This window comes from Sceloporus occidentalis, unplaced genomic scaffold (genome assembly GCF_023333645.1).
Source record: "Sceloporus occidentalis isolate IW3139 unplaced genomic scaffold, rSceOcc1.0.p SCAF_83, whole genome shotgun sequence".
Classification (NCBI taxonomy): domain Eukaryota; kingdom Metazoa; phylum Chordata; class Lepidosauria; order Squamata; family Phrynosomatidae; genus Sceloporus; species Sceloporus occidentalis.
Genome location: NW_028317063.1, coordinates 30,598 through 52,983, shown reverse-complemented (window position 1 = coordinate 52,983; position 22,386 = coordinate 30,598). Strand labels below are relative to the sequence as shown.

The window sequence follows — 22,386 nt, the reverse complement described above, 5'->3', positions numbered from 1 at the left end:
AGTAACAAGGATCGGCCCCCGCCGGTCCCCGCACATACATGTGACCCACATTGTGAATATACCTGGTGGGGCGTGGCTATGATTCTTCGCCCAATAACAGGAGCTGCCGGGGACTGGGCGACGTGCGTGGAAACAGATGAGTCTCTATGATGTTCTTGCTCTTAAATGATGCAGTAGTGATGTCACCGACTATTACTGGTCGTTTTATAGATCGCAGCAGCAGATGCAGAGACTGATGGAAAATGGAATCTAAATGTATTTGTGACATCATCACATCATCATCGATATGAAAATAAACCACTCCTACTGGAGGGTGGCATTTGGTGCTCATTAGGAATGAGCGAGCAAAAAATTTCTGCCACCGCAATTAATTAGTTAATACGCCGAGGGGATTTAAACATGCATGGGATAGACGTACAGCTCCTGAATCTAAGACGAGTCTTTACAGCAGGAGAAACGGGCGACTAGACGGGGGCCGAAATGGGTTCATCGGTAGGAATCTGTCAAGTCCGGAGTCGGCGGGGTAAACAATGAAATGTAATTTGCTGTTGCGTTTATTTGTATAGCGCCGGCAGAGTCCGTAGCGCTGTTACAGCAGAGTCAGTAAAATCATTTGAATTTCCTCTCTTTCCAGGGGTTCTCAGAGAAGCGAATCATGGGGGATTATTATGAGATCCTCGGGGTTCCCCGAAACGCCTCTCAGGATGACATCAAAAGAGCGTAAGTTCCCAGGACAAAAAAAGGATCATCAACGGGGAGCCGGAGGATGGCTATTGGTTGCCGTAAAACAGACAATAATTTGGGATTAGGTTCCTACGGGGGGGACTAAATGAATGGACCCCGAGATTCTGCGTAGTGATTCACCAAAATGTGTTACCCGAATGTCGTCATGGAAACCTTGACTTGTCATTATTTAAAGATACACTTAATGGAGTCACCTGCATTCAAGCAGGGACATCAACCGTAACATACTGGGGGCAAAAGGGCCAATTTGGGGTCTTATATATGATCACAGCGGGGGGGGGGATAGGAAGGAGTCGGCTCCAGACTGTGTGACCCCCAGAATCTGCCCCTTCACCCTGAGACTGGGGCAGAAACCCTGAGGTGGGGTGATATGTTGGAAGGATATGGGGTGTTCCACATAAATAGATTTTACCGGACATGGAAAGCACACGGAGTAACGCGTTCATGCGGTTCTATGCTGGACGCCGGGTTATTGCCTGCTGACTCGGTTATTTGTGTCTCGTATTCAGGTATCGCAAACAGGCTCTGAAGTGGCATCCGGATAAAAACCCCGACAACAAGGAACTCGCAGAGAAGAAGTTTAAAGACATCGCTGAGGCTTATGAGGTTTTATCAGACAGTAAGTGAGCGGCATGCCTTCCGCCTCTCTCCTCACACCGCCGGCAGCCATCGTCTCATCACACCTTCTTTCTGAGTGCGGCCAATAGTGGTTTGGATGTTTCAAGCCAACATTGATATTATTGCTAAGATATACATTACAATATATACACACACTACTAGCTATATATATATATATATACACACTACCATATATATATATACTGGTATATACTGTACACTTCTGTTCAAAGGTTTGTAGTCACTTAGTAATTTCCTTGTTTTTGAAAGAAAAGCACATTTTGTCCATTAACATAAAATGAAATGGATGAGAGATCCAGCGCAGACGGGGTTAATGTTGTAAATGACTATTGTAGCTGGAAACGGCTGATTTTTAATGGAATCTTTTCATAGGTGTACAGAGGCCCTTTATCACTCCCATCACTCCTGTGTCCCAATGGCCCTTTATCATTCCCATCACTCCTGTGTTCCAATGGCCCTTTATCACTCCCATCACTCCTGTGTTCCAATGGCCCTTTATCACTCCCATCACTCCTGTGTTCCGATGGCCCTTTATCACTCCCATCACTCCTGTGTTCCAATGGCCTTTTATCACTCCCATCACTCCTGTGTTCCGATGGCCCTTTATCACTCCCATCACTCCTGTGTTCCAATGGCCCTTTATCACTCCCATCACTCCTGTGTTCCAATGGCCCTTTATCACTCCCATCACTCCTGTGCTCCAATGGCCCTTTATCACCCCCATCACTCCTGTGTTCCAATGGCCCTTTATCACTCCCATCACTCCTGTGTTCCAATGGCCCTTTATCACTCCCATCACTCCTGTGTTCCGATGGCCCTTTATCACTCCCATCACTCCTGTGTTCCAATGGCCTTTTATCACTCCCATCACTCCTGTGTTCCGATGGCCCTTTATCACTCCCATCACTCCTGTGTTCCAATGGCCCTTTATCACTCCCATCACTCCTGTGTTCCAATGGCCCTTTATCACTCCCATCACTCCTGTGCTCCAATGGCCCTTTATCACCCCCATCACTCCTGTGTTCCAATGGCCCATTATCACTCCCATCACTCCTGTGTTCCAATGGCCCTTTATCACTCCCATCACTCCTGTGTTCCAATGGCCCTTTATCACTCCTGTGTTCCAATGGCCCTTTATCACTCCCATCACTCCTGGATTCCAATGGCCCTTTATCACTCCCATCACTCCTGTGTTCCAATGGCCCTTTATCACTCCTGTGTTCCAATGGCCCTTTATCACTCCCATGACTCCTGTGTTCCAATGGCACATTGTGTTCGCTGATCCAAGTTTAAGTTTAAAAGGCTAATTAATGGTTAATAATGGTAAACCCTTTTGTAATTTTGTTACAGTCAGAAATTTTCTAGTTTTTCATAAAAACAGCTCAGTGACCCCAATCCTTTGAAAGGTGGTGTATTTATGGTTGAACTCTCTCCGGTCTCTGCTGTGATAATGGTGCCGGTGCCGGTGCCGTAACTGGTTACCAGTTTCCATAGAAGGGATATAATTGCGTCACATTGTAATGTTGTTAAACTCTTTGTTTTCCCAGAACAAAAGCGAGATGCTTATGACCGTTATGGTAAAGATGGCTTCTCCAGAGCAGGTGAGTTAATAACTTAATCTCCAGATATTTCTCCTGCTTCATTCCCTTGGAGTCCAGAAGACTTACCTGCGGCCCCCCCCCCCCCCCGCTTTCTATCCACAGAAGCTTCCAGATCATCCGATCCCAGATTCCACGGATTTGGATTCACATTCCGCAGCCCCGACGAAGTATTTCGGGAATTCTTTGGAGGACGAGACCCCTTCTCGGATTTTTTTGGTACGTTTTTGGAAGCCTTCCCAAATATAAATTCACGTTCAGTGACCCCAATCTGTGCCCGAGGGCCGGCTGAGAGGCTTACTGTCTGTTTCAAAGTATCTTAATGCCAAAGAAAGCCAAAATCAAATTCCACCAAACGGGACAAGGACCTTCACGGGAGGAAAGATCATGCGGATGGCAATGCGTGATTCTATAATGGATACATATCCTTAATATTCTTATGACATCATTTCATAGATCGATTAAGGATTTGGGAAACCGGAAGGTTCCTTACAGTAGGCTTGTGGTTTCAGAAGCAGGGGTCGAAGCGCGTGATGAGACAGAGTTATATTTTGGGTGATATCATCCTGGAAACATCCCGCTCCCTCCTACCGCTATCTCTTGGATGGCGTGCGCGATGTGGACACAATGTTACTTGGCTGTAGAATTCACCGTCTTTCTCCTCCGTTGGGCAGATGACTTTGGGATGTTCTCCGGTGTCCGCGGTGAAGGAACTCGCCATTCTCGCTCCTCCCCGCTGTTCTCCTTCTCCTTCCCGTCTGACGCAGGTAACGTAGATCGTCTGCCGTTGTCGCTGTACGTTGTGCCTGCTGCCTCCTCTCCGCCCCGCCGCGTAACACAGTCTCCCCCTTTCACGTCCCTTATTGCAGCTTTCACCTCGTTCTCTACCTTTGGAAGCGAAGGCTTCGGAGGGTCGGGGCAATTCTGCTCCGTTTCCACCTCGACCAAGATTGTTAACGGCAAACGGGTAACGACCAAAAGGTACGCGTAGAAACCGTTACTGTCATTTTTACCGGTTAGGTATGGATGCAATCGGGTTCTCTATATATAAAATTTGGGAGGATCACCCAAGGGGGTAACTTAGCATCCCACTGAAATCTGTAAATATATATATGTCAGAATATGACAGTTTTTAGCATTTTTTTGCAATTTAGCCTGAATTCCAATCCAGAACAGAATGAGGAGCATTCAGGTGTGTAGCGTACGCGTTCCACCATGACTGCACTTGTTCTGTGCTCCTTCCTTGGGCATTATTCATAGTCCCAGTAGGTGAGTGTCGGCTTGTGTTGAACAGGACAGGACTTTGAGCTGTCAAAAGTGAGTCTCGATTTCCAACCAGCCAATCACAACCTTCCTGTTGCTTTTGAATGAAAGAAGGCAAAAAAAGTGCTATTTTTGCATCATATTTGTAATTCTTCACAACTTCAATATGGCAGCCAGATTTTTCCCCAAGTATTTAGGTGAATTTACCCCAGTTTTGATACCCCTGCCCGTACCCTCTTTTCACCACCTCTGACAGCCCCGGGTTCTCTCGCCATTCCTTCCGGATCTCCGCCATGTTGGCTTTGAACATATTTATCAAAAAGCATCATAAGCAGTATTTTCTGAGCGCCTTTCTTCCGCTATCATCTCTTCTCAGGGTCGTGGAGAACGGCGTAGAACGCGTGGAGGTGGAAGAAGACGGGCAGCTGAAGTCCATCCGGGTGAACGGTAAGGAAATCTTGACCCCAGACCGTTGGGCGTTCCGTCGATTATCAGAAGCAGGAAGGAGGCAGGACGGCTGGATCGGCCGTGGAAAAAAAGTTTGTCTCTGAGCAAGAAATAAAAACCTGAAGTCCTCATCTTTGTCAGCATCTTAAATACTTGGCTTCGGCTGCCTTAGAGTTTTAATAACGAAGCTTTATGGAGATGGAAAGAGTAACGAGAAACAGCGTTGCATTTAGAGTTTCAGGTAGTAAGGAAGAACTTTGAGAGCAGATACATTTAGGAATATAATATAAGTTTGGGAATAAAGTTCTCAAAGATTTGCAGGTTCCGAGGATCTTGGGCTTCCCAGATTGATCTCCTCGTAAAGGAATATTTGGAATATTCCTAGACTCACTCGGCGCATGTTTCTCCTGGACACACGGCGCCAGTTCATTTATAGAAGGTGTCCAGAAAGACGTTCTTAGCACTAAACTTAAAGTTTTATCCCAAAGAAGAAGCAAAGATGTAAGCAATGCAGGGTTGAAGAAGAGATAATACTCAGCGAGGAAGAACAGGCGAGGAGGGAGTGAGTTGTGGATAAGGAGACTTCTAAAGTTTAGGCTGGTGAGTTTGTTGAAGGAGGAAGGTAGCAAGAAGGCCGAGTTCAGAAGTTACCATGAATGACCCAGAAGGAACTGATTATTTTACTTCTGGTTTGTTGCCCTCTGATGGTGCATTATGGTTGGTGACCGGGTGGAGTGTGACCCTAATGTCTATGTCTCCGGGTTGTTGGGTTTTTTTTCCCGGCAGGTGTGGAGGACGAGTTGGCGCTGGCTCTGGAGATGAGCAAAAGGGAGCAGCCGCAGACCCCGACTGCCAGAACCAGAGTCGGAGAATCCCCTCGTAACGTGCAACGTTCGCAGAGCGCCGCCCCGGCCTACGTGGTGATAGACAGCGATGACGAGGATGAGGATCTGCAACTTGCTATGGCCTACAGCCTTTCAGAGATGGAGGCGGCAGGGCAGCACCAAGCAGGTTTGAAAAGTAAAAAGGGAGCTTGGCAAGGAAAGAGTCAGGGCGTAGCGGGGTCTCAAAAGGCAGGAGTGCAGCGTCAGGCAGGAGGACGGGGGCACATGGGCCGCGCTAAAGCGCAGCATCCGACGGCAGAACATAGGCTGGATGGGGAGCGAGCGGGGCAACCAGTAGCAGATCCCGGGCTACAGAGAGTGCGGTCGCGAGCGGGGGAGCACCGCCAGGGGCAGCACATGGAGGAGGGACGCGGGGAGGCAGAGGTGCCGTCTGATGCAGAACCCAAAGATAAGAAAAAGGATGCCAAGAACAGGTGTTACATCTCCTGACGGGTCATAACCCTCAGCCGTGAACAGACCTGTGCCCGTGGAACATTATAGCCAACAAACGAGGGATTTGGGTAACGCAATTCTCTGCCCCAAATCCAATAAAACCCTGCGCCAAAATAATACCCAACTCTGCGCCAAAATATTACCCAACCCTGCGCCAAAATATTACCCAACCCTGCGCCAAAATATTACCCAACCCTGCGCCAAAATATTTCCTTTTAAACATATAATGGCTCAGCAATTAACGGCTGGACAACAATCCATTCTCAAGCAGCAAATCGCCTCATCGCGCAGCACTTTAGGAATCATACGTTCAGGATAGGAAACCTCTCGGCCGTCAGCCGTAGCGTCCAGCATGATGGGAGCTGTAGTCCATATCTGCTTTAGTAATATGGATCAGGTGTATTTAAACAGACGCCTGCGTGCTGGGGGACTACATCTCCTGTAACCCTTCAATAACAGCCTTTGTCTTCTCTTGAGCAACCAGAGTGAGGATGATGGGGGTTGTAGTCCTCGCCCCAGGTGCCATAGATGAGTTTTCTGCCGCCCGGTGCCTGTCTCGTGCCGTCTCACTGGACCTCTGCCTTACTGTGACCTCTCCTTGTGCCACTTTGCCTGTTCTTGCACACAGAGTCCCTTTTAACGATCGCTCGCTTAACGTTCTGCTTCTCTCATTAGGTGTTTTCTGAGACTGGAGTCACAAACCTCCCCCCCCATCATCGCTAATCTGGGGGGGACTGTGTGTAGGGGGCACAAGCAGACCTTTCCTGCCCCTTGCACCTTATTACTGCGCAGGGTCGGCATCTTAAATCCCGAATTTTTTTTTGCTGGGGGTCTCCCAACTCTCGTCCTTCTCCACACTGGAATTTTCTTAGGACTCCGGCATATAACTTATTTCATGGAGGGGACTATATAATAACCAACTGGACCTCAAACGGGCTGGACCCAACACGTGTGTGGCCCCCACGGACGAGGGAGCGCGGTGTTCATGGAATGTAAATTTGTGTGCAGTTTATCAGACTCGACGTATATATTTACTAAAGAGCCGGAGCCCTGATTGAGCAAAGAGGGTCTGAGAATAAGTCACCTCGATGGATGCCCGCTGAGTGGGTAACAGTGACGTGCGTGTGACAAAAAGTTCTATTACATTAAAGCACTTTATAAGGAACATATATACAGTATAGTGTATTATATATGGTATATGATATATATATATATATATATATTGGATTGGAAGAGCTGGTGAGCTTCGGTGTTCGGTGTTCTAAATCGGAACCATCTCGTCCGGATACCAATGCTGGAGTCGGGTCATTATCTAGGACTTTTACCCCTATGCCACGTGACACGCGTCCTTCTCCAACATCACAGCCGTGAATACCACATTCTATAAATATCAGCTCCGTCCCGTGCCAGCATTCATACGATGCGTCCGCACGTATATAAATACACTCGCCACATGCCCTATACTCTACTAACCGGTGTAAGCAACTGGCATCATCTACCGGACGATTGTGCAGCGCTGTGGAATTTGATGGCGCTATATATACAGTAAGACAATAAATGATAATACCATGGAGCTACAATAATTACAATTTACTACAAGCAAAATCACGACGGTTCCGTGTTATGATAAATAGGATGTGGACATCGGTTACATGTTTTAAAAGGGGATGGTCTGGCTGAGCGTGATGGGTATTGCGGGATTGAGCAAGTCAAGGATTTTACTTTTTTGTTGCCAGATAGGTCAACAACAATAATTATTTTGGGTGGAATTGTTGTAGAACATTCGTTATGTCATTATTTATAAATGTGTTCATTAGTCTCATAATAAATGCAGGAGCCATACTTAGGCTCCCGTCTAAAGAGCTTGCAATTTGTTATATACCCCATTAGCAGAGGTTTGGCAGGGGTCCCACTGGTGTTATAGATGGTCCTGCAAATAAGTAGTAATTATGACATCATACTGATCCAACCAAGAAGACCACAAGACAAAAGGGCAAGTGCATTAAAAAAACCTGTGTCATCACCACTACTTGTATGTTGTACTGCGCCATGGAGTATGCTGGTGCCTTATACAAAAGACTAATCGCAGCAGTATGCCCTATTTGCCCCCCCCCCGTGACATCATTTGACTTGTCTTAGTATACTTTCCATCGGCCTAGGAACAAAACTCAAGACACCGATCTGCAGTTGCACCATCCAACACAAATACTTTATTCACATCAAGATACAAAATTAAAGTCTATTATAGTTCTCTAGAAATGGTTCTCTTTTTTTTGGCCGTGGTGAACGTTTATACAATGCGGTATGAAAAATGAGAAGGCGAAGAACTAAAGGAGGTACTCGTCTCAAACTCGCTGCCCCCCCCTGTGATCCTCCTAAAGAGAATGCAGCATTATTATAAAGAAGGCCAAAGTGCACACAGAAGGTGGGCCGAAAGGGCCGTACGGGAGAAGACGACAGACGAAATGACCCCTGGAAAGATTTCCTCGTGATCTAGACACAGACAAGACGCCGAGAGACAACGCTGGCATTCTGTATCACACTAAAGGGTTCTAACGTTCTAGGTAATCATTGTTATTGTAAACAGTGGCAACATTGTTGCAAGAGTTTCAAATCTCATGGGATCCCCTCAATGGCTTTAAGGGGGGTTCTAGAAGTGGATGCGGACCCTGACATTTAGCCGCAGCTCTGCCGTTAACAAATTGCCAAAGCCCCCCCCCCGACGGTCCTGGCCCTCGGGCCATATTCAGCAATAATGTTTTACAAACTAGAACGTGCTTTTGAAGGGTTTCTGAGAGCGGCTCAGCTGAAATCCTAACCCGCTCAGAAGCTCTGGGGTATATTAAATGTCTTTTGACCCTTAGAGTGCCAGGGGGTAGCATGATGCATAGATTCCAAAGCCCCCCCCAAGGCACTCAAAGGGTTAAATGTACATTTCACGGCATTGAAAGGCACCGTGGAGGACGTCTCGCTGCTGGGTACCGATTTTCTTTCCGTGGTATACAAACAACCAGATGTACTTGATCTATACCCTGTGTTTTAAATAATTACCGGCCGTAGGCTCTATATGTTGAAGACCACCATAGGAAGACAGAAGACCACCATCCTGAATGAAAACTCACATGGGGGGGATTTACTAATATTTCCGTTATTCACGGAGTGTCGTTTTGAAACCCCGCAGATTATCTCCAGCGGTTTTCAGCGTCCTCTGTGTCTTCGGCTATAGGGGTGAAGCGTAAAGGATGAGGTAGCAGAGGTAATGACGCGAGTACCAGGCGGTGCAGGGGGGACAGAAGATTGGGACAGCAGTAAAGGCATAAGATGAGCTCATGTGCGTGCGGCCCCCCCGAGACCCTCGGGCGAGGAGCAGAGAGTACACCAAATGGGTATTTCAGGGCGGGTGAAGCTGCCGTCCCTGTAAGGCGGGCGTAAAATCACAACACCGAATGGGGCCGTAGGGTCAGGACACCTCTTTATTACTGTGGTAGCGCTTTGAGAATAGCGTTGACCTCCTCTGCCACCGCCGTGAGCGCAAACTCAAACTGGTCCTAGAAAGAGAACGTCGGAGAAAGGATTAGAACTCTACGGCTTCATTTCAAGGTGAAAAAAGTTTGAACCGGAGCGGTCGCATTCCACGTATTACTTCCTAATTCCAGCAGAACGTATTATCCGTGGTTACCTCTCCCCTAGGGTATTAGTATAATGCGGCGTGTGACGTGGTTTAAATAAAAAGGTTAAAAACGTCTCTTTCCATAGCAATAAACAACAGCCACGACCCCCTACCTGTCCCCCATTACATCCACTTGGGACCCCAAGTCCCCAGAACACCCCTAAGACTTTTCTGAAATGGGGGGACAAGCAGTAGGGGGGGTGCTTTGTTACCAGATATATATGGGGGGTAATGAAGGACGTATACATCACAGACGGGGGTGTTATACTAATAGCGCGTCTGTACCTTGGTTCGAACCATCCCAGGCCTCTGGTCGCGGACGTGTTCCAGCGACGCGGCGATATCTATCTCCTTCACACCTAAACATAGAGAACGGACGGTAAGTACGACACCGGCTCACATACAGACACGTGAAGCACATTACGACCCCAGATTCGCGATTTCGACCCCCCCCCCCCACTAAAACGGCGTCCAAAATCCCTCCATCCTCACCTTTACTCATACGGTTCAGTACCATGTCTATGAGGATATACGTTCCGGTCCTTCCAGCTCCATCGCTGAAAGAGAAAACCACCCGTCATCGTTTTACAGAAGAACCCTTACGTGATTCTAGATCTCACCGAACAAACGTTGCCTTCGCTAGGAGGTGCCGCAAACTTTTTTTTTATGGCTGAGTGTGAGTACTCGGCCTTGTTTGAGTTAAGTATGAGGCATCGGCGTTGTGTAAATCTATGGGGGGGGGGGCGGTAATTGGTGAATGAATGAATACCGGATATTGGGAGAAGAATGCAGAGGACGAGGACGAGGATTTACCTGCAATGGGCAATAATGGGACACGAGCGACCCCGGTACGACTTATTCACTTTCCTGCAAAAGAAGAAAACTTTGCGTAAATGACGTTTTTCTGATACAAATGAACCTTTCTGTTCATTATAGCGCAGCACTAGATCCTGTCTGCAGTTAGGTATTTGCTTCCTGAGATGATCTGACGGGTTATACGATCCCACGCCGCGTCTCCAGGAGTTTGAAGAGTCCAATACCCTGGAGCACACGATGGCTGATGGTGGGAACGTTCCTCGAGCTTCAGGTGATCTGCCAATCGTCTATGTGGGGTTCAGCCAGGACGGATAGGAGTTGCCGTCCAGAAACCTTACGTTTGGCCGACATGGAAAGTATTTCCGGGACGCAGACTTCCGTTACGAAAGATGTAGTCAATACCCAAGCTGGGGCTCATCCGCCCATGATCACTTTTGTGACTATGCAACTGAGACCAAAATTACAAGCTGCAAATCACAAAAATGACACGGGCAGCCATGAGTTTCTGAGATGGGATGAGACCACGGACACGGAGGAGAGGAAGGAACCTCTAAGATCAGGGAGGAGAAGCGGGGTGCGTCCCCAAACCCAACAAGGTCTACATCCTGGACTGAAATCCACATAAACATATACACAAAAGAGATAGAGCCAAGAAAGGATAGAGCTCTGACTGCCTGCCCTGCAAAGAGCCAGATAAATCCAGTAATACATTTTATTGTTAGCTTTAGGAAGGAAGAATCTCCATTCCGTCCGCATGGAAACCAACGGCATGTTGGAACCAACAACCCTGGCTGTGCTTTTCAGTTATCTTGGGCCTCATCGCCGAGTAGTTATCCAGGTTATACGATATACAAGTTATCCATTTCATTTATCCTCATAGACTGAAGATACCAGTAAGCCTGAGCTTGGGGGTCTCTCCTTACGCCCCGTCTCACCTGCGGAAGTCGAGCAGCGGACGGGTGCTGCTCGGAATGCCGGTGGCCGGCCAGCTCAGGAAGTGGAACTGCGTGAGGGTTCGAGTCTCTTGGGTTTGGACGTTCTTCAGGTAAAAGCTGCGAACCAGAAAATCTTCACACCATATGTGTTCGGAGACCAGGTTGACCTGCAGAGGGGTTCGCAGCACAAAACATTTTACAGTTAGTGCATTGACTTCAAATGGAAACATTTTAACCTACTGAATGCGCATACAACGGGGAGTACGACATAATATATAATATATAATAATATATGCGCTACAGTTCAAAAGATTTCGGTCACTGGAAAACAAGGACATTTTGGGCTGTAACATAATTGCAAAAGGGTTTCGTAACGATCAATTAGCCTTCTAAACTTAAGCTTGGATCAGCGAACACAACGTGCCATTGGAAGACAGGAGTGATGGGAGTGATAAAGGGCCATTGGAAGACAGGAGTGATGGGAGTGATAAAGGGCCATTGGAAGACAGGAGTGATGGGAGTGATAAAGGGCCATTGGAAGACAGGAGTGATGGGAGTGATAAAGGGCCATTGGAACCCAGGAGTGATGGGAGTGATAAAGGGCCATTGGAACACGGGAATGATGGGAGTGATTTCCAGCTACAATAGTCATTTGCAAAATTAACCCCGTCTGCGCCGGACTCCTCATCCTTTTCATGTTATTTTAATGGACAAAATTTTCTTTTCTTTCCAAAACAAGGAAATTTCTAAGCGACCCCAAAATGTATTGTATATTCCATTTGCTTTACAATTGGAGGGTAATTGGTGGGAACAACAGAGTGACGTTTGGGATTCTATAGACAACGTCTACCGACCTCGTAGATGTGGTACAGAGACGATCCTTCATCAGGCCAGTAGCGATCGCACTGCTTCACTCCATCTTCGACCAAAGGAGTCAGCATCACAATCACCGTACAGCCGTTTTCCCAAACCATCTGCGGATTAACACCCAGACACTGTCAGGTCCCTGCCTCAAGACGACAAGAGGTCAAGACGGAGCAAGAGCAAAACATGGATACCCTGAGCAAGAACAACAAGCGGTCCACACAGCAATAAAAACATTCACCTGCCAGAAGTCGGCGATGGTGTGGGAGAGGGGTCCCTGGGTGGCGATGTACGCTGGCATTCGGGGGTCATGTTCGATCTAATTTAAAGATTGAACACAAGAGACAACGTGATACCATACCTGCAGCGCTTCAAACAGATGGGAAAAATGAGCGTTTTAATAAGTCGAATTCAAAGTATTTTAGTAAACAACAAACACGCAATTCATAAAAAGAGAGAAAAATTTAACATTTCCAACTCGTTTGTATTAAACATCCCTGGAATATAAATAAAGAGAGAGTTCGCTTCCTGGTTTAATGAATTTCCGATACAGTCACAATTTTAATTAGTATAAAAATAATATTTAAAGGAAGCCATTAACGGGTTTAATTTGTAAAAGTGTCTTTTTTTAATTAGTTTTTTTTTAATTTTAACTATTTAATTCGTTATTAGGCTTAGAGAAGATAAGCCTCCGGTGCCCGTCTTCAGGGTGAAGGAATAAGGCAGGCTGCCCGCTTGTAGGATAACTATGAATATTACGGGGCAGTAAATGGGATTTTGGGTTTTTGGGGTACTTACGACGGGGCTGGCGTTGATGTAATCACTGCGGGAAGGGTTGGTCTCGCTCCTCAGCTTAATGCGCGCATGATCGTCTATGGCAGACAGATGAAAACTCCATTACAATCTCTCTACATACAGCAGGCATCTCAAGCCAACATTCTCCTCTGCTTTTGAATCTACCATTGATGTCAAGAGGACCTCAACTATGGGTCTTAACTATGAATAGCCCAGAAGAACCCTGCGCGCCTTGTAGACTACGTTACATCTCTAGGTGGTTGTGGCTTCCTACTCCACGACTCAACTACGGATCACAGCTTGGATTTATACCTTGCTTTGCCGAGGGCTCAACGATAAAGGAAAGGATTCTTTACAGCGAGGGCAGTAAAGGTACAGAATTCACCAAGAGAGGGGGTTCTATCAGATACAATTGATGCCTTCAAAAAGGGTCTGGATATTTTTTATTTTTTTTTTAGAAAAACAGAACATTCAGGGCTGTAAGTAATAGAATAAACACTAATATTTTAGAGCGTCTCGATACAAGGAGAATTCTGGTTGGCTTTTGGAATCAAGAAGGAACCCCCCAAGTGTCAAAATTCGGGAAAATAGCTTAATTAGGGGTTTTTTTTGCCTTCTTTTGGATTAAAAACCGGAAGGATTGGTAGAAGGGTTGACGTTAATGAACTAAAGCCTACTTTTCATCTTAAAATACTAACTTCTGGAAGCTCTGAATGGAACTAAAATAAGACGCTCCTTACAGATTCCATTCAAGTCGACGCAGAGGAGAACTGATTTTTTTAATTCTAGGGTTAGTGCCAAAAGATACAAAGTTTCAGTTTTTAGGTCAGTAACACGGCATCCACAGATTTTCCACGAGACAAAATCAAAACTATAAATACTCTTCACACCCTTTCTTTTTACCATCCTGACTATTTCTCCCCATTGATGCCCCTCTGTTTTTCCATCATCCTTTCAATTTCCTTGGCACCAATTCCTCCTTAACCTACAAACCTACACCCCCGATTCCTTCAAAACCTCCTCCCATGGTCCTGCAGGGGTATTTGCCACTGTGAGCAAATGAAGCCCCTTTCCCCATGCTTGCCGGCCGCCGTGCATCTGCCCGTTCTCCGTGTTTGTGCTTTGCCTTCCTCTAACTTTCTGCCCCCAAAGAAGGGAACTCACAGGGCACAAAATCCGGATTGCGGTTCTTTTTCAGATTGGCTTCGGTCTTCGCGATGGAGCACGAGTTTGGCTCGGCCTGATAGGCGCACAGAGCCTGCCATTCTTTGGCGAGGCGATCCCGGTTTCTCAGGTGATCTTCCATGTAAGCCTGCAGGAGACAAGGGGGCAATTAATTCTCTAACGCTAGTTGGACCATTCTGGATTTCAGCTGCATGAATGCCTGATGGCTGCGCAATGCATCGAAAAATTGGCCACAATGTATATTTTATCACCTAGTTTGAACAGAGTAAACTGGATATTTTGTGTCCCTACCATTTTCTATTTTTAAGAAAGAAATCCTGGAAACTTTCTGTTTGGAGCAGAAGGCCCCCACAGATGGATAGATAAAACGTCCAGAGATATCCTCTTAAGAATTGGCCGCTTATAACCTCTCCACGTACAGCCCAGGAGGAATCGCTGTTTTGCTACATTGTATTCCATTTGATTAACTGTGAACATATATGGGGACGGAATGTTCCATACATGTCACCCATAATGAAAGTGGCCCCCATCAACCCAACCAGTATAAGATGTTCCAGTGGAGCAAATATGGTGATCAGAGAAAAACTTCATAAAGTAGGAGCAGATCTTCCCCAAGGAGATGTTTGGCGATAAAGGTCCTTGATCTGTCACGGGCTGCTTTGTAAATCTAAAGTTTATTCCTCAATAAAGTAATCTTCAGAAGGTATCTCAACTGATTCTATGTAAATATCAACCAAGACCAGAAAAATTCCTCTGTCTTGCGTCACCATGGAAGTCATTTAGGACTCAACAATCGGCCTGATCTACAATGAGTTTTAGGCTTTTTAGATATTAGATGCCACAGGCTTGATTTTGCTTCTGCCCATAGCAGGGTGACTTACCAGGATCATGTGGCCAGTTGAGATGTCCATGTTGGATTGGACTGGCTCTTCGCACCAGGATGGGGTACTGCTGTGAGAACTTGGGCTGGGTTGGGGGACATCACTGAACTGAGAGGACACGCTGCTAACGCGGGAGTTCTCGGCCGCGGCGCTGGGAGCCTCCGTGCGACTGAAGAGAGACTTCCCTGCCATGTGTTGTCTGCAAAGATCCTTCAAGAGAGAAACTTAACGTTAAGAGATGAATAGGAACCATAACCCAGAAACCATTGAGCGCTTATACAGAGGTTCAAATAGCAGCTACTTTTAGAATTCTCTCCCGTTTTAGAGTTTACCCCACTCTACCTGGTACTCGAACGTAGAGTCGCCAGTCCCCTCCGGGCCGAGTCCCGCAAGGCGCTCTTTTTCTCGCTGCTTGGCATGTTGGCGGATGCAGAATATAACGGCTGATGCAATGACTATACCGGCAATGCACGCCAAAGCGATAAAGATGAGCAACACAAAGCGCAAGTTGTCTCCAAAGTGACTTGTGTGAGGAAGTACAGTACCGTTTTCCACCTGCAGGGGGAGACAAGGAAAAGGTGAGGCAAAATATTTCAGGACAACAAGGTTCGAAAAAACATTCGCTAGAAGGTCGAGCGACAAGGTACAACCACGAGAACTGAAATAGTATTCAATCAGAAACAAATCATACCCCAGAAAATATAGCTGTAACAAAATGTAAGGACAAAATGACATGGACTGTATATAAACGTCATTGTGCCAAGGCTGAATATGGCATCCAAACTAACAGTGCCGTCAGTAGAGGTTGTGCGGTGGGTGCGGACTGCACCGGGTGGCACCATCAGCGGTGGTGACACCTGAAGCTGAGGTCCTCTGGTCCTCGTGGAGATGGCTTTCCTCCTTCCGGAATAGAAGCTTTAAGCTCTTGCGGGGGTGAGTGAGAGACGATGGTGGGACACGGGTAGTCTTGTAACTGCGCAGTGACCACCAGAGCGGATTTACAAAAGTGCAGGAGGGTGAGATCAGTGTGTGGGGGGGGGGTTTCTAAGGATTCTGTATGGTTTGGTACAGAAAGAGGTCACTGGGGGTGACAGCATGAGCTACCAAACCGGTTAACACCAACCCTAGTGATTCGACTGGAAGCTAAGAATCGAATTCTCCATGAAGTGCATGGCCAGCGGGTTTAAGACGACATAAACATGACAGCTTCTACACGGAATTTTGGGGAATCAACAATTCCATGAACCAGCTAGATGATTATTCTAGATTTTCCATAATAACGCAACGACAGATAATATCCAGCCTCTCAGGTCCTTTCCAGAGTCCAAGTAACGGAATCCAGAGCTTTGCCCTTTCCGGTTTGGAGTTTCGGGGTTTCTCCTCCATCATCGTCGTCTCTCACTCACCCAGGTTGTGAGTGATGGTTCTGAAACGCACCTGTGTAAATCCGAGCCCTGCTCTTCTACCGAACCCCAAACGGTGAATATATATATATGAGGCCTTTAGTGCCTTCTTTTGCTCGTTTGTACTCCCTAAGGTGAGTCTGTTCTAGAACTTTGTGGTCTTATACCTTTACTCAAAAGCTTGCAATCCAAAAGCCGTACCTGAGGTTAAAGTCAGCTCTTCAAGGTCAAAATAAGCTGATAATTGGCCTTAACCCCATTTACGATTACGATTCTTAATTAGGTCTTTGGGCATCAACTTTGGGCTCCCGTGTTTGCACCTTTGAGCTGAGGCTGCACCGAACGGTGAGCAGAAATGACTCGGCTCGGTAATTGGTACTGGTGTAAAAACCCCAATAAGTCAAGCATTTTACCCCCCCCCAAAAAAAAAATATTAATGGCAGCCCAGTGTTCTTCCTTCGGAATTCTGCCGTCCTGCAAAGAGGGGAACTACAAAGAGTTATTGTTTCTATCCGACTTACCTAGCGAGAGCTTTTGGTGCGGTCTGTGCTATCCCCTTACAGAGCTCTCCGGGGGAGCAGCAGTGACCATACTGTGATCTCCGGCCCCATACCTTGGCCCCTATACAACCGCCAGGCCCAGGGCCCACAGGGGCAGAGAGGGACACGGAGGAAAGAAAGGTAGAAATGTGCACAGGCAGGGGGTAAGAAAAACCCAGAGGATGGGGAAAAATATAAATGGGGCAAGGAGATGGGGGTCTGGGGGGAGGAATTGATAAAGGAGATTTAAGTGGAGCCGGGGAGCGGGGAACGAAGAGGCAGGATAAATAATGAAAGAAGAGGAGGCACAGGGGAGGAAGAAGACGGAGGACGCACAAAAGACAGGGTAGAGAGAATGAGGAGGAGAGAAGGACGGAAAGATGCACAGAGCTGCAGAGACACAAGCGGAGAGGGACAGCGATGGTGGAAGCCGTGCAAAGATGAGACGGCGAGCGAGAAATGGGAGCGGCAGGCGGGCTGTGTGTGGGATGGGGGCTCTGACACCCTCATACTGCCTCCCAAAGCTCCCTAGAACATCAGCCTCCCCGTCACAATCACAGCACTTGTCACATCAAAAGAGGTTGCTATGACAACAGCTCCATGTTACTGAGGAGGGCCGGGCCCTCTTCACGAACGCCCCCCCCAACACCCAAAGACAGGGAGACGCCTCCCATCCTCATCCACCCCATGCCCCCCCTCTCCTGCAGCTGGGCAACACCTCCCCCACACCCATCCCGAAACAACCCCCGCCACCCCACCCCAGGCGTTACCCTGTAATCAATAAGATCGGAGATGAGGGGCGGGAGGGGGGGAGATATAACAGCCAATCCATCACCGGCTCACAGCATCACAGACAGACAGACAGACACAACACTCCAGGCAGACAGATACATCATCCAGAGAGACAGAGAGAGCATCCCACACACAGAGAGACAGATAGACAGATACAACATTCTACACAGGCAGACGGACAAATAGACAAATACAGCATCCCAGACAGACTGACAGAGAGAGAGACAGAATCCCTGACAGACACAGCTCTCCAGACAGACAGACAGACGACAGACGGTCACAACGATCAGGCTAAGATATTTATCAACCCAGGCAACCTGACAGACAGACAGCCCACCCCAACAGACACTCGCTCTATCCCACCGGGTCACATGAACACAGCCCCGTGCATACTGACAGACCCTCAGTTACTGGCCCGGGTATACAGACCACTGCATGGATTAAAGGGGCGCGCATGTTCACCATTCATAGTGTTAAGTGAAACATCCAGCGCTGGGACATTAGTCACCCGACAGATGGACACAACACAACAGCAGCGAGATACAGAGCGAGACTGACGCCCCGACAGAGACAGCCTGTCGGATGTCACAGCGAGATACATCTTTCTAACACACGCAGGGCTGGGGTCTATTCACTAAAGAGAGAGATCGCAGGAGAGTTAAACATTTTAACTCCCTGATTTACATACAAGATCCTATTGTATGTAAAAATAACACAGACTGAGCTATACATTATACAGGGCCAGCTCAGCCCTTCATAACACACAGAGATATCACACCTTAGTAAAGAGAGCCCTAACTAGAGTGAACGGGAAAATCTATTATTAGTTATTGTTTTATATAGCGCCATCATGTTCCGCGGCGCTGTACAAAGGGTAAACAGGACATAACAAGTAGTGCATCACATAACAATTTGGACTCACAGAAACCAAAGGCGAGGTGGGCCCTGTTCAAAGGAGCTTACAATCTACGAGGACATGGAGAAGGAGGCGCCCGACACCAGCCACTGGGCCAGAGAGCCATGGTGCCTCCGTACGCTAAGCGCTGGGATATGATGTCATCTCCCGGCGCTTAGAGAGTAGACAGCACCTGAGGACCACAAGGGAGCTCTCAGTGGTGGGGGGGGTTGTGTTTAGGTAAGTATGTTAGACTGTGTGTATGTTACTGCGTGCGTCTGTGTAAGCATGTTAGACTGTGTGTAAGTATGTTACGGTGTGAGTTACTGTGTGTGTAAATATGTAACAGTGTGCAGTTATGTTAGTGTGTGTATGTTACTCTGTGTGTGTGTTAGTGTGTATGTAAGTATGTTACGGTGTGTGTTACTGTGTATGTAAGTATGTTACTGTGTGTGTAAGTATGTTAATGTGTGTGAATATGTATGTAAGTATATGTGTGTGTGCAGGTATGGTATTGCGTGTGTATTAGTGTGTATGTAAGTATGTTACGGTGTGTGTTACTGTGTATGTAAGTATGTTACGGTGTGTGTTACTGTGTATGTAAGTATGTTACGGTGTGTGTTACTGTGTATGTAAGTATATTACGGTGTGTGTTAGTGTGTATGTAAGTATGTTACGGTGTGTGTTACTGTGTATGTAAGTATATTACGGTGTGTGTTACTGTGTATGTAAGTATGTTACGGTGTGTGTTAATGTGTGTGAATATGTATGTAAGTATATGTGTGTGTGCAGGTATGGTATTGCGTGTGTATTAGTGTGTATGTAAGTATGTTACGGTGTGTGTTACTGTGTATGTAAGTATGTTACGGTGTGTGTTACTGTGTATGTAAGTATATTACGGTGTGTGTTAGTGTGTATGTAAGTATGTTACGGTGTGTGTTACTGTGTATGTAAGTATATTACGGTGTGTGTTACTGTGTATGTAAGTATGTTACGGTGTGTGTTAATGTGTGTGAATATGTATGTAAGTATATGTGTGTGTGCAGGTATGGTATTGCGTGTGTATTAGTGTGTATGTTACTATGTTACTGTGTGACTGTATAAATATATGACATTGGCGAGCGTGAGAGATAGGGATCACGGCACAGATAAAGATCATCAGATGTGGAGGGACCAGGTCGGGGGATATTTGGAGATAAGAGAGGTGGGAAGGAGAACCGCCATTAAATCTCAAAGTGAACAGTGAAGAGACCGACGGAGGGGAGAGGTCTGTGGAGCGACGGGTGAGCCGGCAGCGGCGTTCGTAATGGATTGTAAGGGGGCGAGACGGTCATGATGGAGAGCAGTGACAGACCAACCCGTGAAGAAGACCCTCAAGCACCTCTTTAGGGGGTTCATTTCCTAAAATTATTATTATTGTATAATAAAAATAAAAGGAGCTAAAGTAGAATTATTACTAAAGAATAAACTTAAACAATATCTTTCCCCTCTATCAGATTCTGCCCCCCCCCCACAGCCTGCAGGGGGCAGCACTTTACTGCACATGTTCCGCCATCAACATGAGAAATGTGTGTGCGTCTTAACGACAGCGCCTTCCGTGTGGGGCGTCCAGCTTTGGTAATCATTTTATAAATTGGTGATTCGTTTGGTGATACCAAAAACGTCTCCTCACCTTGCCAACACCCGCCTGGACAATCTTCACGCCCGTCTCCGTTTCCAGATCTGACTGCAGGGCCTCTGGAAAATTAAAAAAGAGAATTTCGAAGAAGAACGAGTTAACGGCTTTCAGACGCACTCCAACAGACCTCGGGGACGTTATTACGTTAAAGTCCTCGCTTGAGGAAGAGAATTTACTTTTTCTGAGATGTCTCCGCCGGGTTTTTGGAAATCTTTAGAAAAGTCTCCAGTGGGGAACATAAAAAAAATCATCAGCCAACATAACACGACGTCCCCGTCTCGATCCTAACGCTCTATTATACTCTGCAGACTACAATACGTGTAGCATACGGACTCCTCGTTATTCGGTATTCTCTATGGGTGACCTCAAAGAAGATCTTCACCATCTAGAGTTAGCTTGATGCCAACCATGGCCCAGTGTAATGGCATCAAGGTCTTTCCGCCATGACATCTAGGACCTGAGTCCAAGAGGAGCGCTGATGGGCAACCTTGACTTGATGGTTGTGGTCAGCAGCTCGGAGGAAAGCTTTAACTACAGCTTATGAAAACCAGAATGTTCATGGACCATCTGAAGTTCTCTCCCTTCTCCTCCCCACATCTTTTACAAAGGCTGCCTAAACCAATCAACAACAATCAGCAACTTTACAGGAAGAGATAAGTTAATGGGGAGGGGAACAGGAAGTTACAATGGCTGCTTCAATGATACATTGTTACACGGGTTTATTTGGTTGGTTAGTGTGTAGCTTGTATGATTTGTAGGGAGTGACAGGTTGGTTTTAAGGGATGTTAATCTAAGAATTCTGAGATGCGTTCTGGATTCTACACACCTAAGGGTTGCGTATGCACGTACCTGCGCGGCTTGCGACATCCGTCAGCGATAAATTCTGCCTGTTCTGCTTAATTTGGAAGGTAAGAGCAGGTCCAACGATGCTAAAGGGAGAGAGAGAGAGAAATAAAGGACGCTCAGGGCTTATTCAATAAATAATAAATGATTACATTGACTAAACTATGAAGAGCCAACCCCAGGATCTGCTCCTCCAGGAAGTAAAATCTTTTGGACAAATCCACCCATTTAATGCATTACGCAGAGACAATACGGCCCTTCTGACCAGGTTGGGTCCTGCATAGAGCGTACGAGGCCGGAGAAATCAAACGTTGCAAATTTTCTGCTGACTTCTATGCCTTCGGTAGATATTTTGGATCAGATATTAGATTATTACACTTGCTTTTGTATGACGTACATTCTAGAACAGCCTGTGCAGGGAGTCATAACCCTTGTAATGAGCTGGGGGTGAAGGATTTTTTTGTGACTCTCTGACCTCGTGATTTTTGTAATTGAGGAAATCACCTAACAGAAGCCGAATCTAGTTTATTTACGCATTACTGGTGTTTTTAGGGCTGTAGAGCCCTGTGATGCCCTCCTACCCAGCAAACATTCTGAAAAGAGGGGCATCGGGGGAGGAAAGAGAGGGACACAGAAATTTGAGGCTCAAAGAGGGACTGTCCTCCTGAACAAGGACACTTGGGAGGAATGTGGTAGGGGACTGCAACAGCTGCTGTTCCACCTGTCCTGCTAAATGTACACTTCTATAACTAAATACAGCGTTACAATCATTATCCCGGGTACTGCTGAATGACCAAACCCTCACCAGATATAATTGTTATTAATGAAAATGTTTGACTTATTCATTACTTAATTCCACTTAAAGTCATCCCTTAATTCTCATTGGACACAAAAACAATCACACGCCTAGAAAAATGGGCATGAGACCCTCAATGTGCCTTCTTTAGGGGGACACGATCTATGAACGCACATGTGAACTTGCCAACATAAGTGTCGTGTCTAACCCTCACAATTAAACTTAATATCACACAGGCTGTGACCTGGACCGAGGTCAGGGGACGC

General features: G+C 46.7%; 2 protein-coding genes across 2 annotated transcripts in view; one reads left to right on the top strand and one right to left on the bottom strand.

Moving 5' to 3' along the window:
• The first annotated feature begins 655 nt into the window (after positions 1–655).
• LOC149285140 (dnaJ homolog subfamily B member 6-like) lies at positions 656–6,025 on the top strand. The gene is made up of 8 exons (XM_089495701.1): positions 656–720; positions 1,254–1,363; positions 2,931–2,984; positions 3,090–3,200; positions 3,656–3,748; positions 3,851–3,962; positions 4,621–4,691; positions 5,478–6,025. The coding sequence occupies exons 1-8, from the start codon at positions 656–658 to the stop codon at positions 6,023–6,025; spliced, it is 1,164 nt and encodes a 387-aa protein (XP_089351827.1).
• A 3,479-nt stretch (positions 6,026–9,504) lies between these two features.
• Positions 9,505–22,386, bottom strand: part of LOC149285139 (receptor-type tyrosine-protein phosphatase-like N) — a 28,691-nt gene continuing 15,809 nt past the window's right edge. The window contains exons 11-23 of the mRNA XM_089495681.1: positions 21,331–21,410; positions 20,476–20,540; positions 15,517–15,729; positions 15,175–15,384; positions 14,273–14,420; positions 13,112–13,185; positions 12,555–12,632; positions 12,304–12,423; positions 11,450–11,616; positions 10,512–10,565; positions 10,191–10,255; positions 9,984–10,057; positions 9,505–9,576 (exon numbers count right to left, since the gene is read on the bottom strand). Of these exons, the coding sequence (XP_089351807.1) occupies positions 9,505–9,576; positions 9,984–10,057; positions 10,191–10,255; positions 10,512–10,565; positions 11,450–11,616; positions 12,304–12,423; positions 12,555–12,632; positions 13,112–13,185; positions 14,273–14,420; positions 15,175–15,384; positions 15,517–15,729; positions 20,476–20,540; positions 21,331–21,410 (1,420 nt within the window). The remainder of the gene's footprint in view (positions 9,577–9,983; positions 10,058–10,190; positions 10,256–10,511; positions 10,566–11,449; positions 11,617–12,303; positions 12,424–12,554; positions 12,633–13,111; positions 13,186–14,272; positions 14,421–15,174; positions 15,385–15,516; positions 15,730–20,475; positions 20,541–21,330; positions 21,411–22,386) is intronic.

Bases quoted from the DNA above. Each gene is read 5' to 3' on its own strand.
- LOC149285140 (XM_089495701.1), top strand. From the start codon at position 656: ATGGGGGATTATTATGAGATCCTCGGGGTTCCCCGAAACGCCTCTCAG. The intron at 721-1,253 runs GTAAGTTCCCAG...TCTCGTATTCAG, and splicing joins CAGGATGACATCAAAAGAGC to GTATCGCAAACAGGCTCTGA. The intron at 3,963-4,620 runs GTACGCGTAGAA...ATCTCTTCTCAG, and splicing joins AAACGGGTAACGACCAAAAG to GGTCGTGGAGAACGGCGTAG.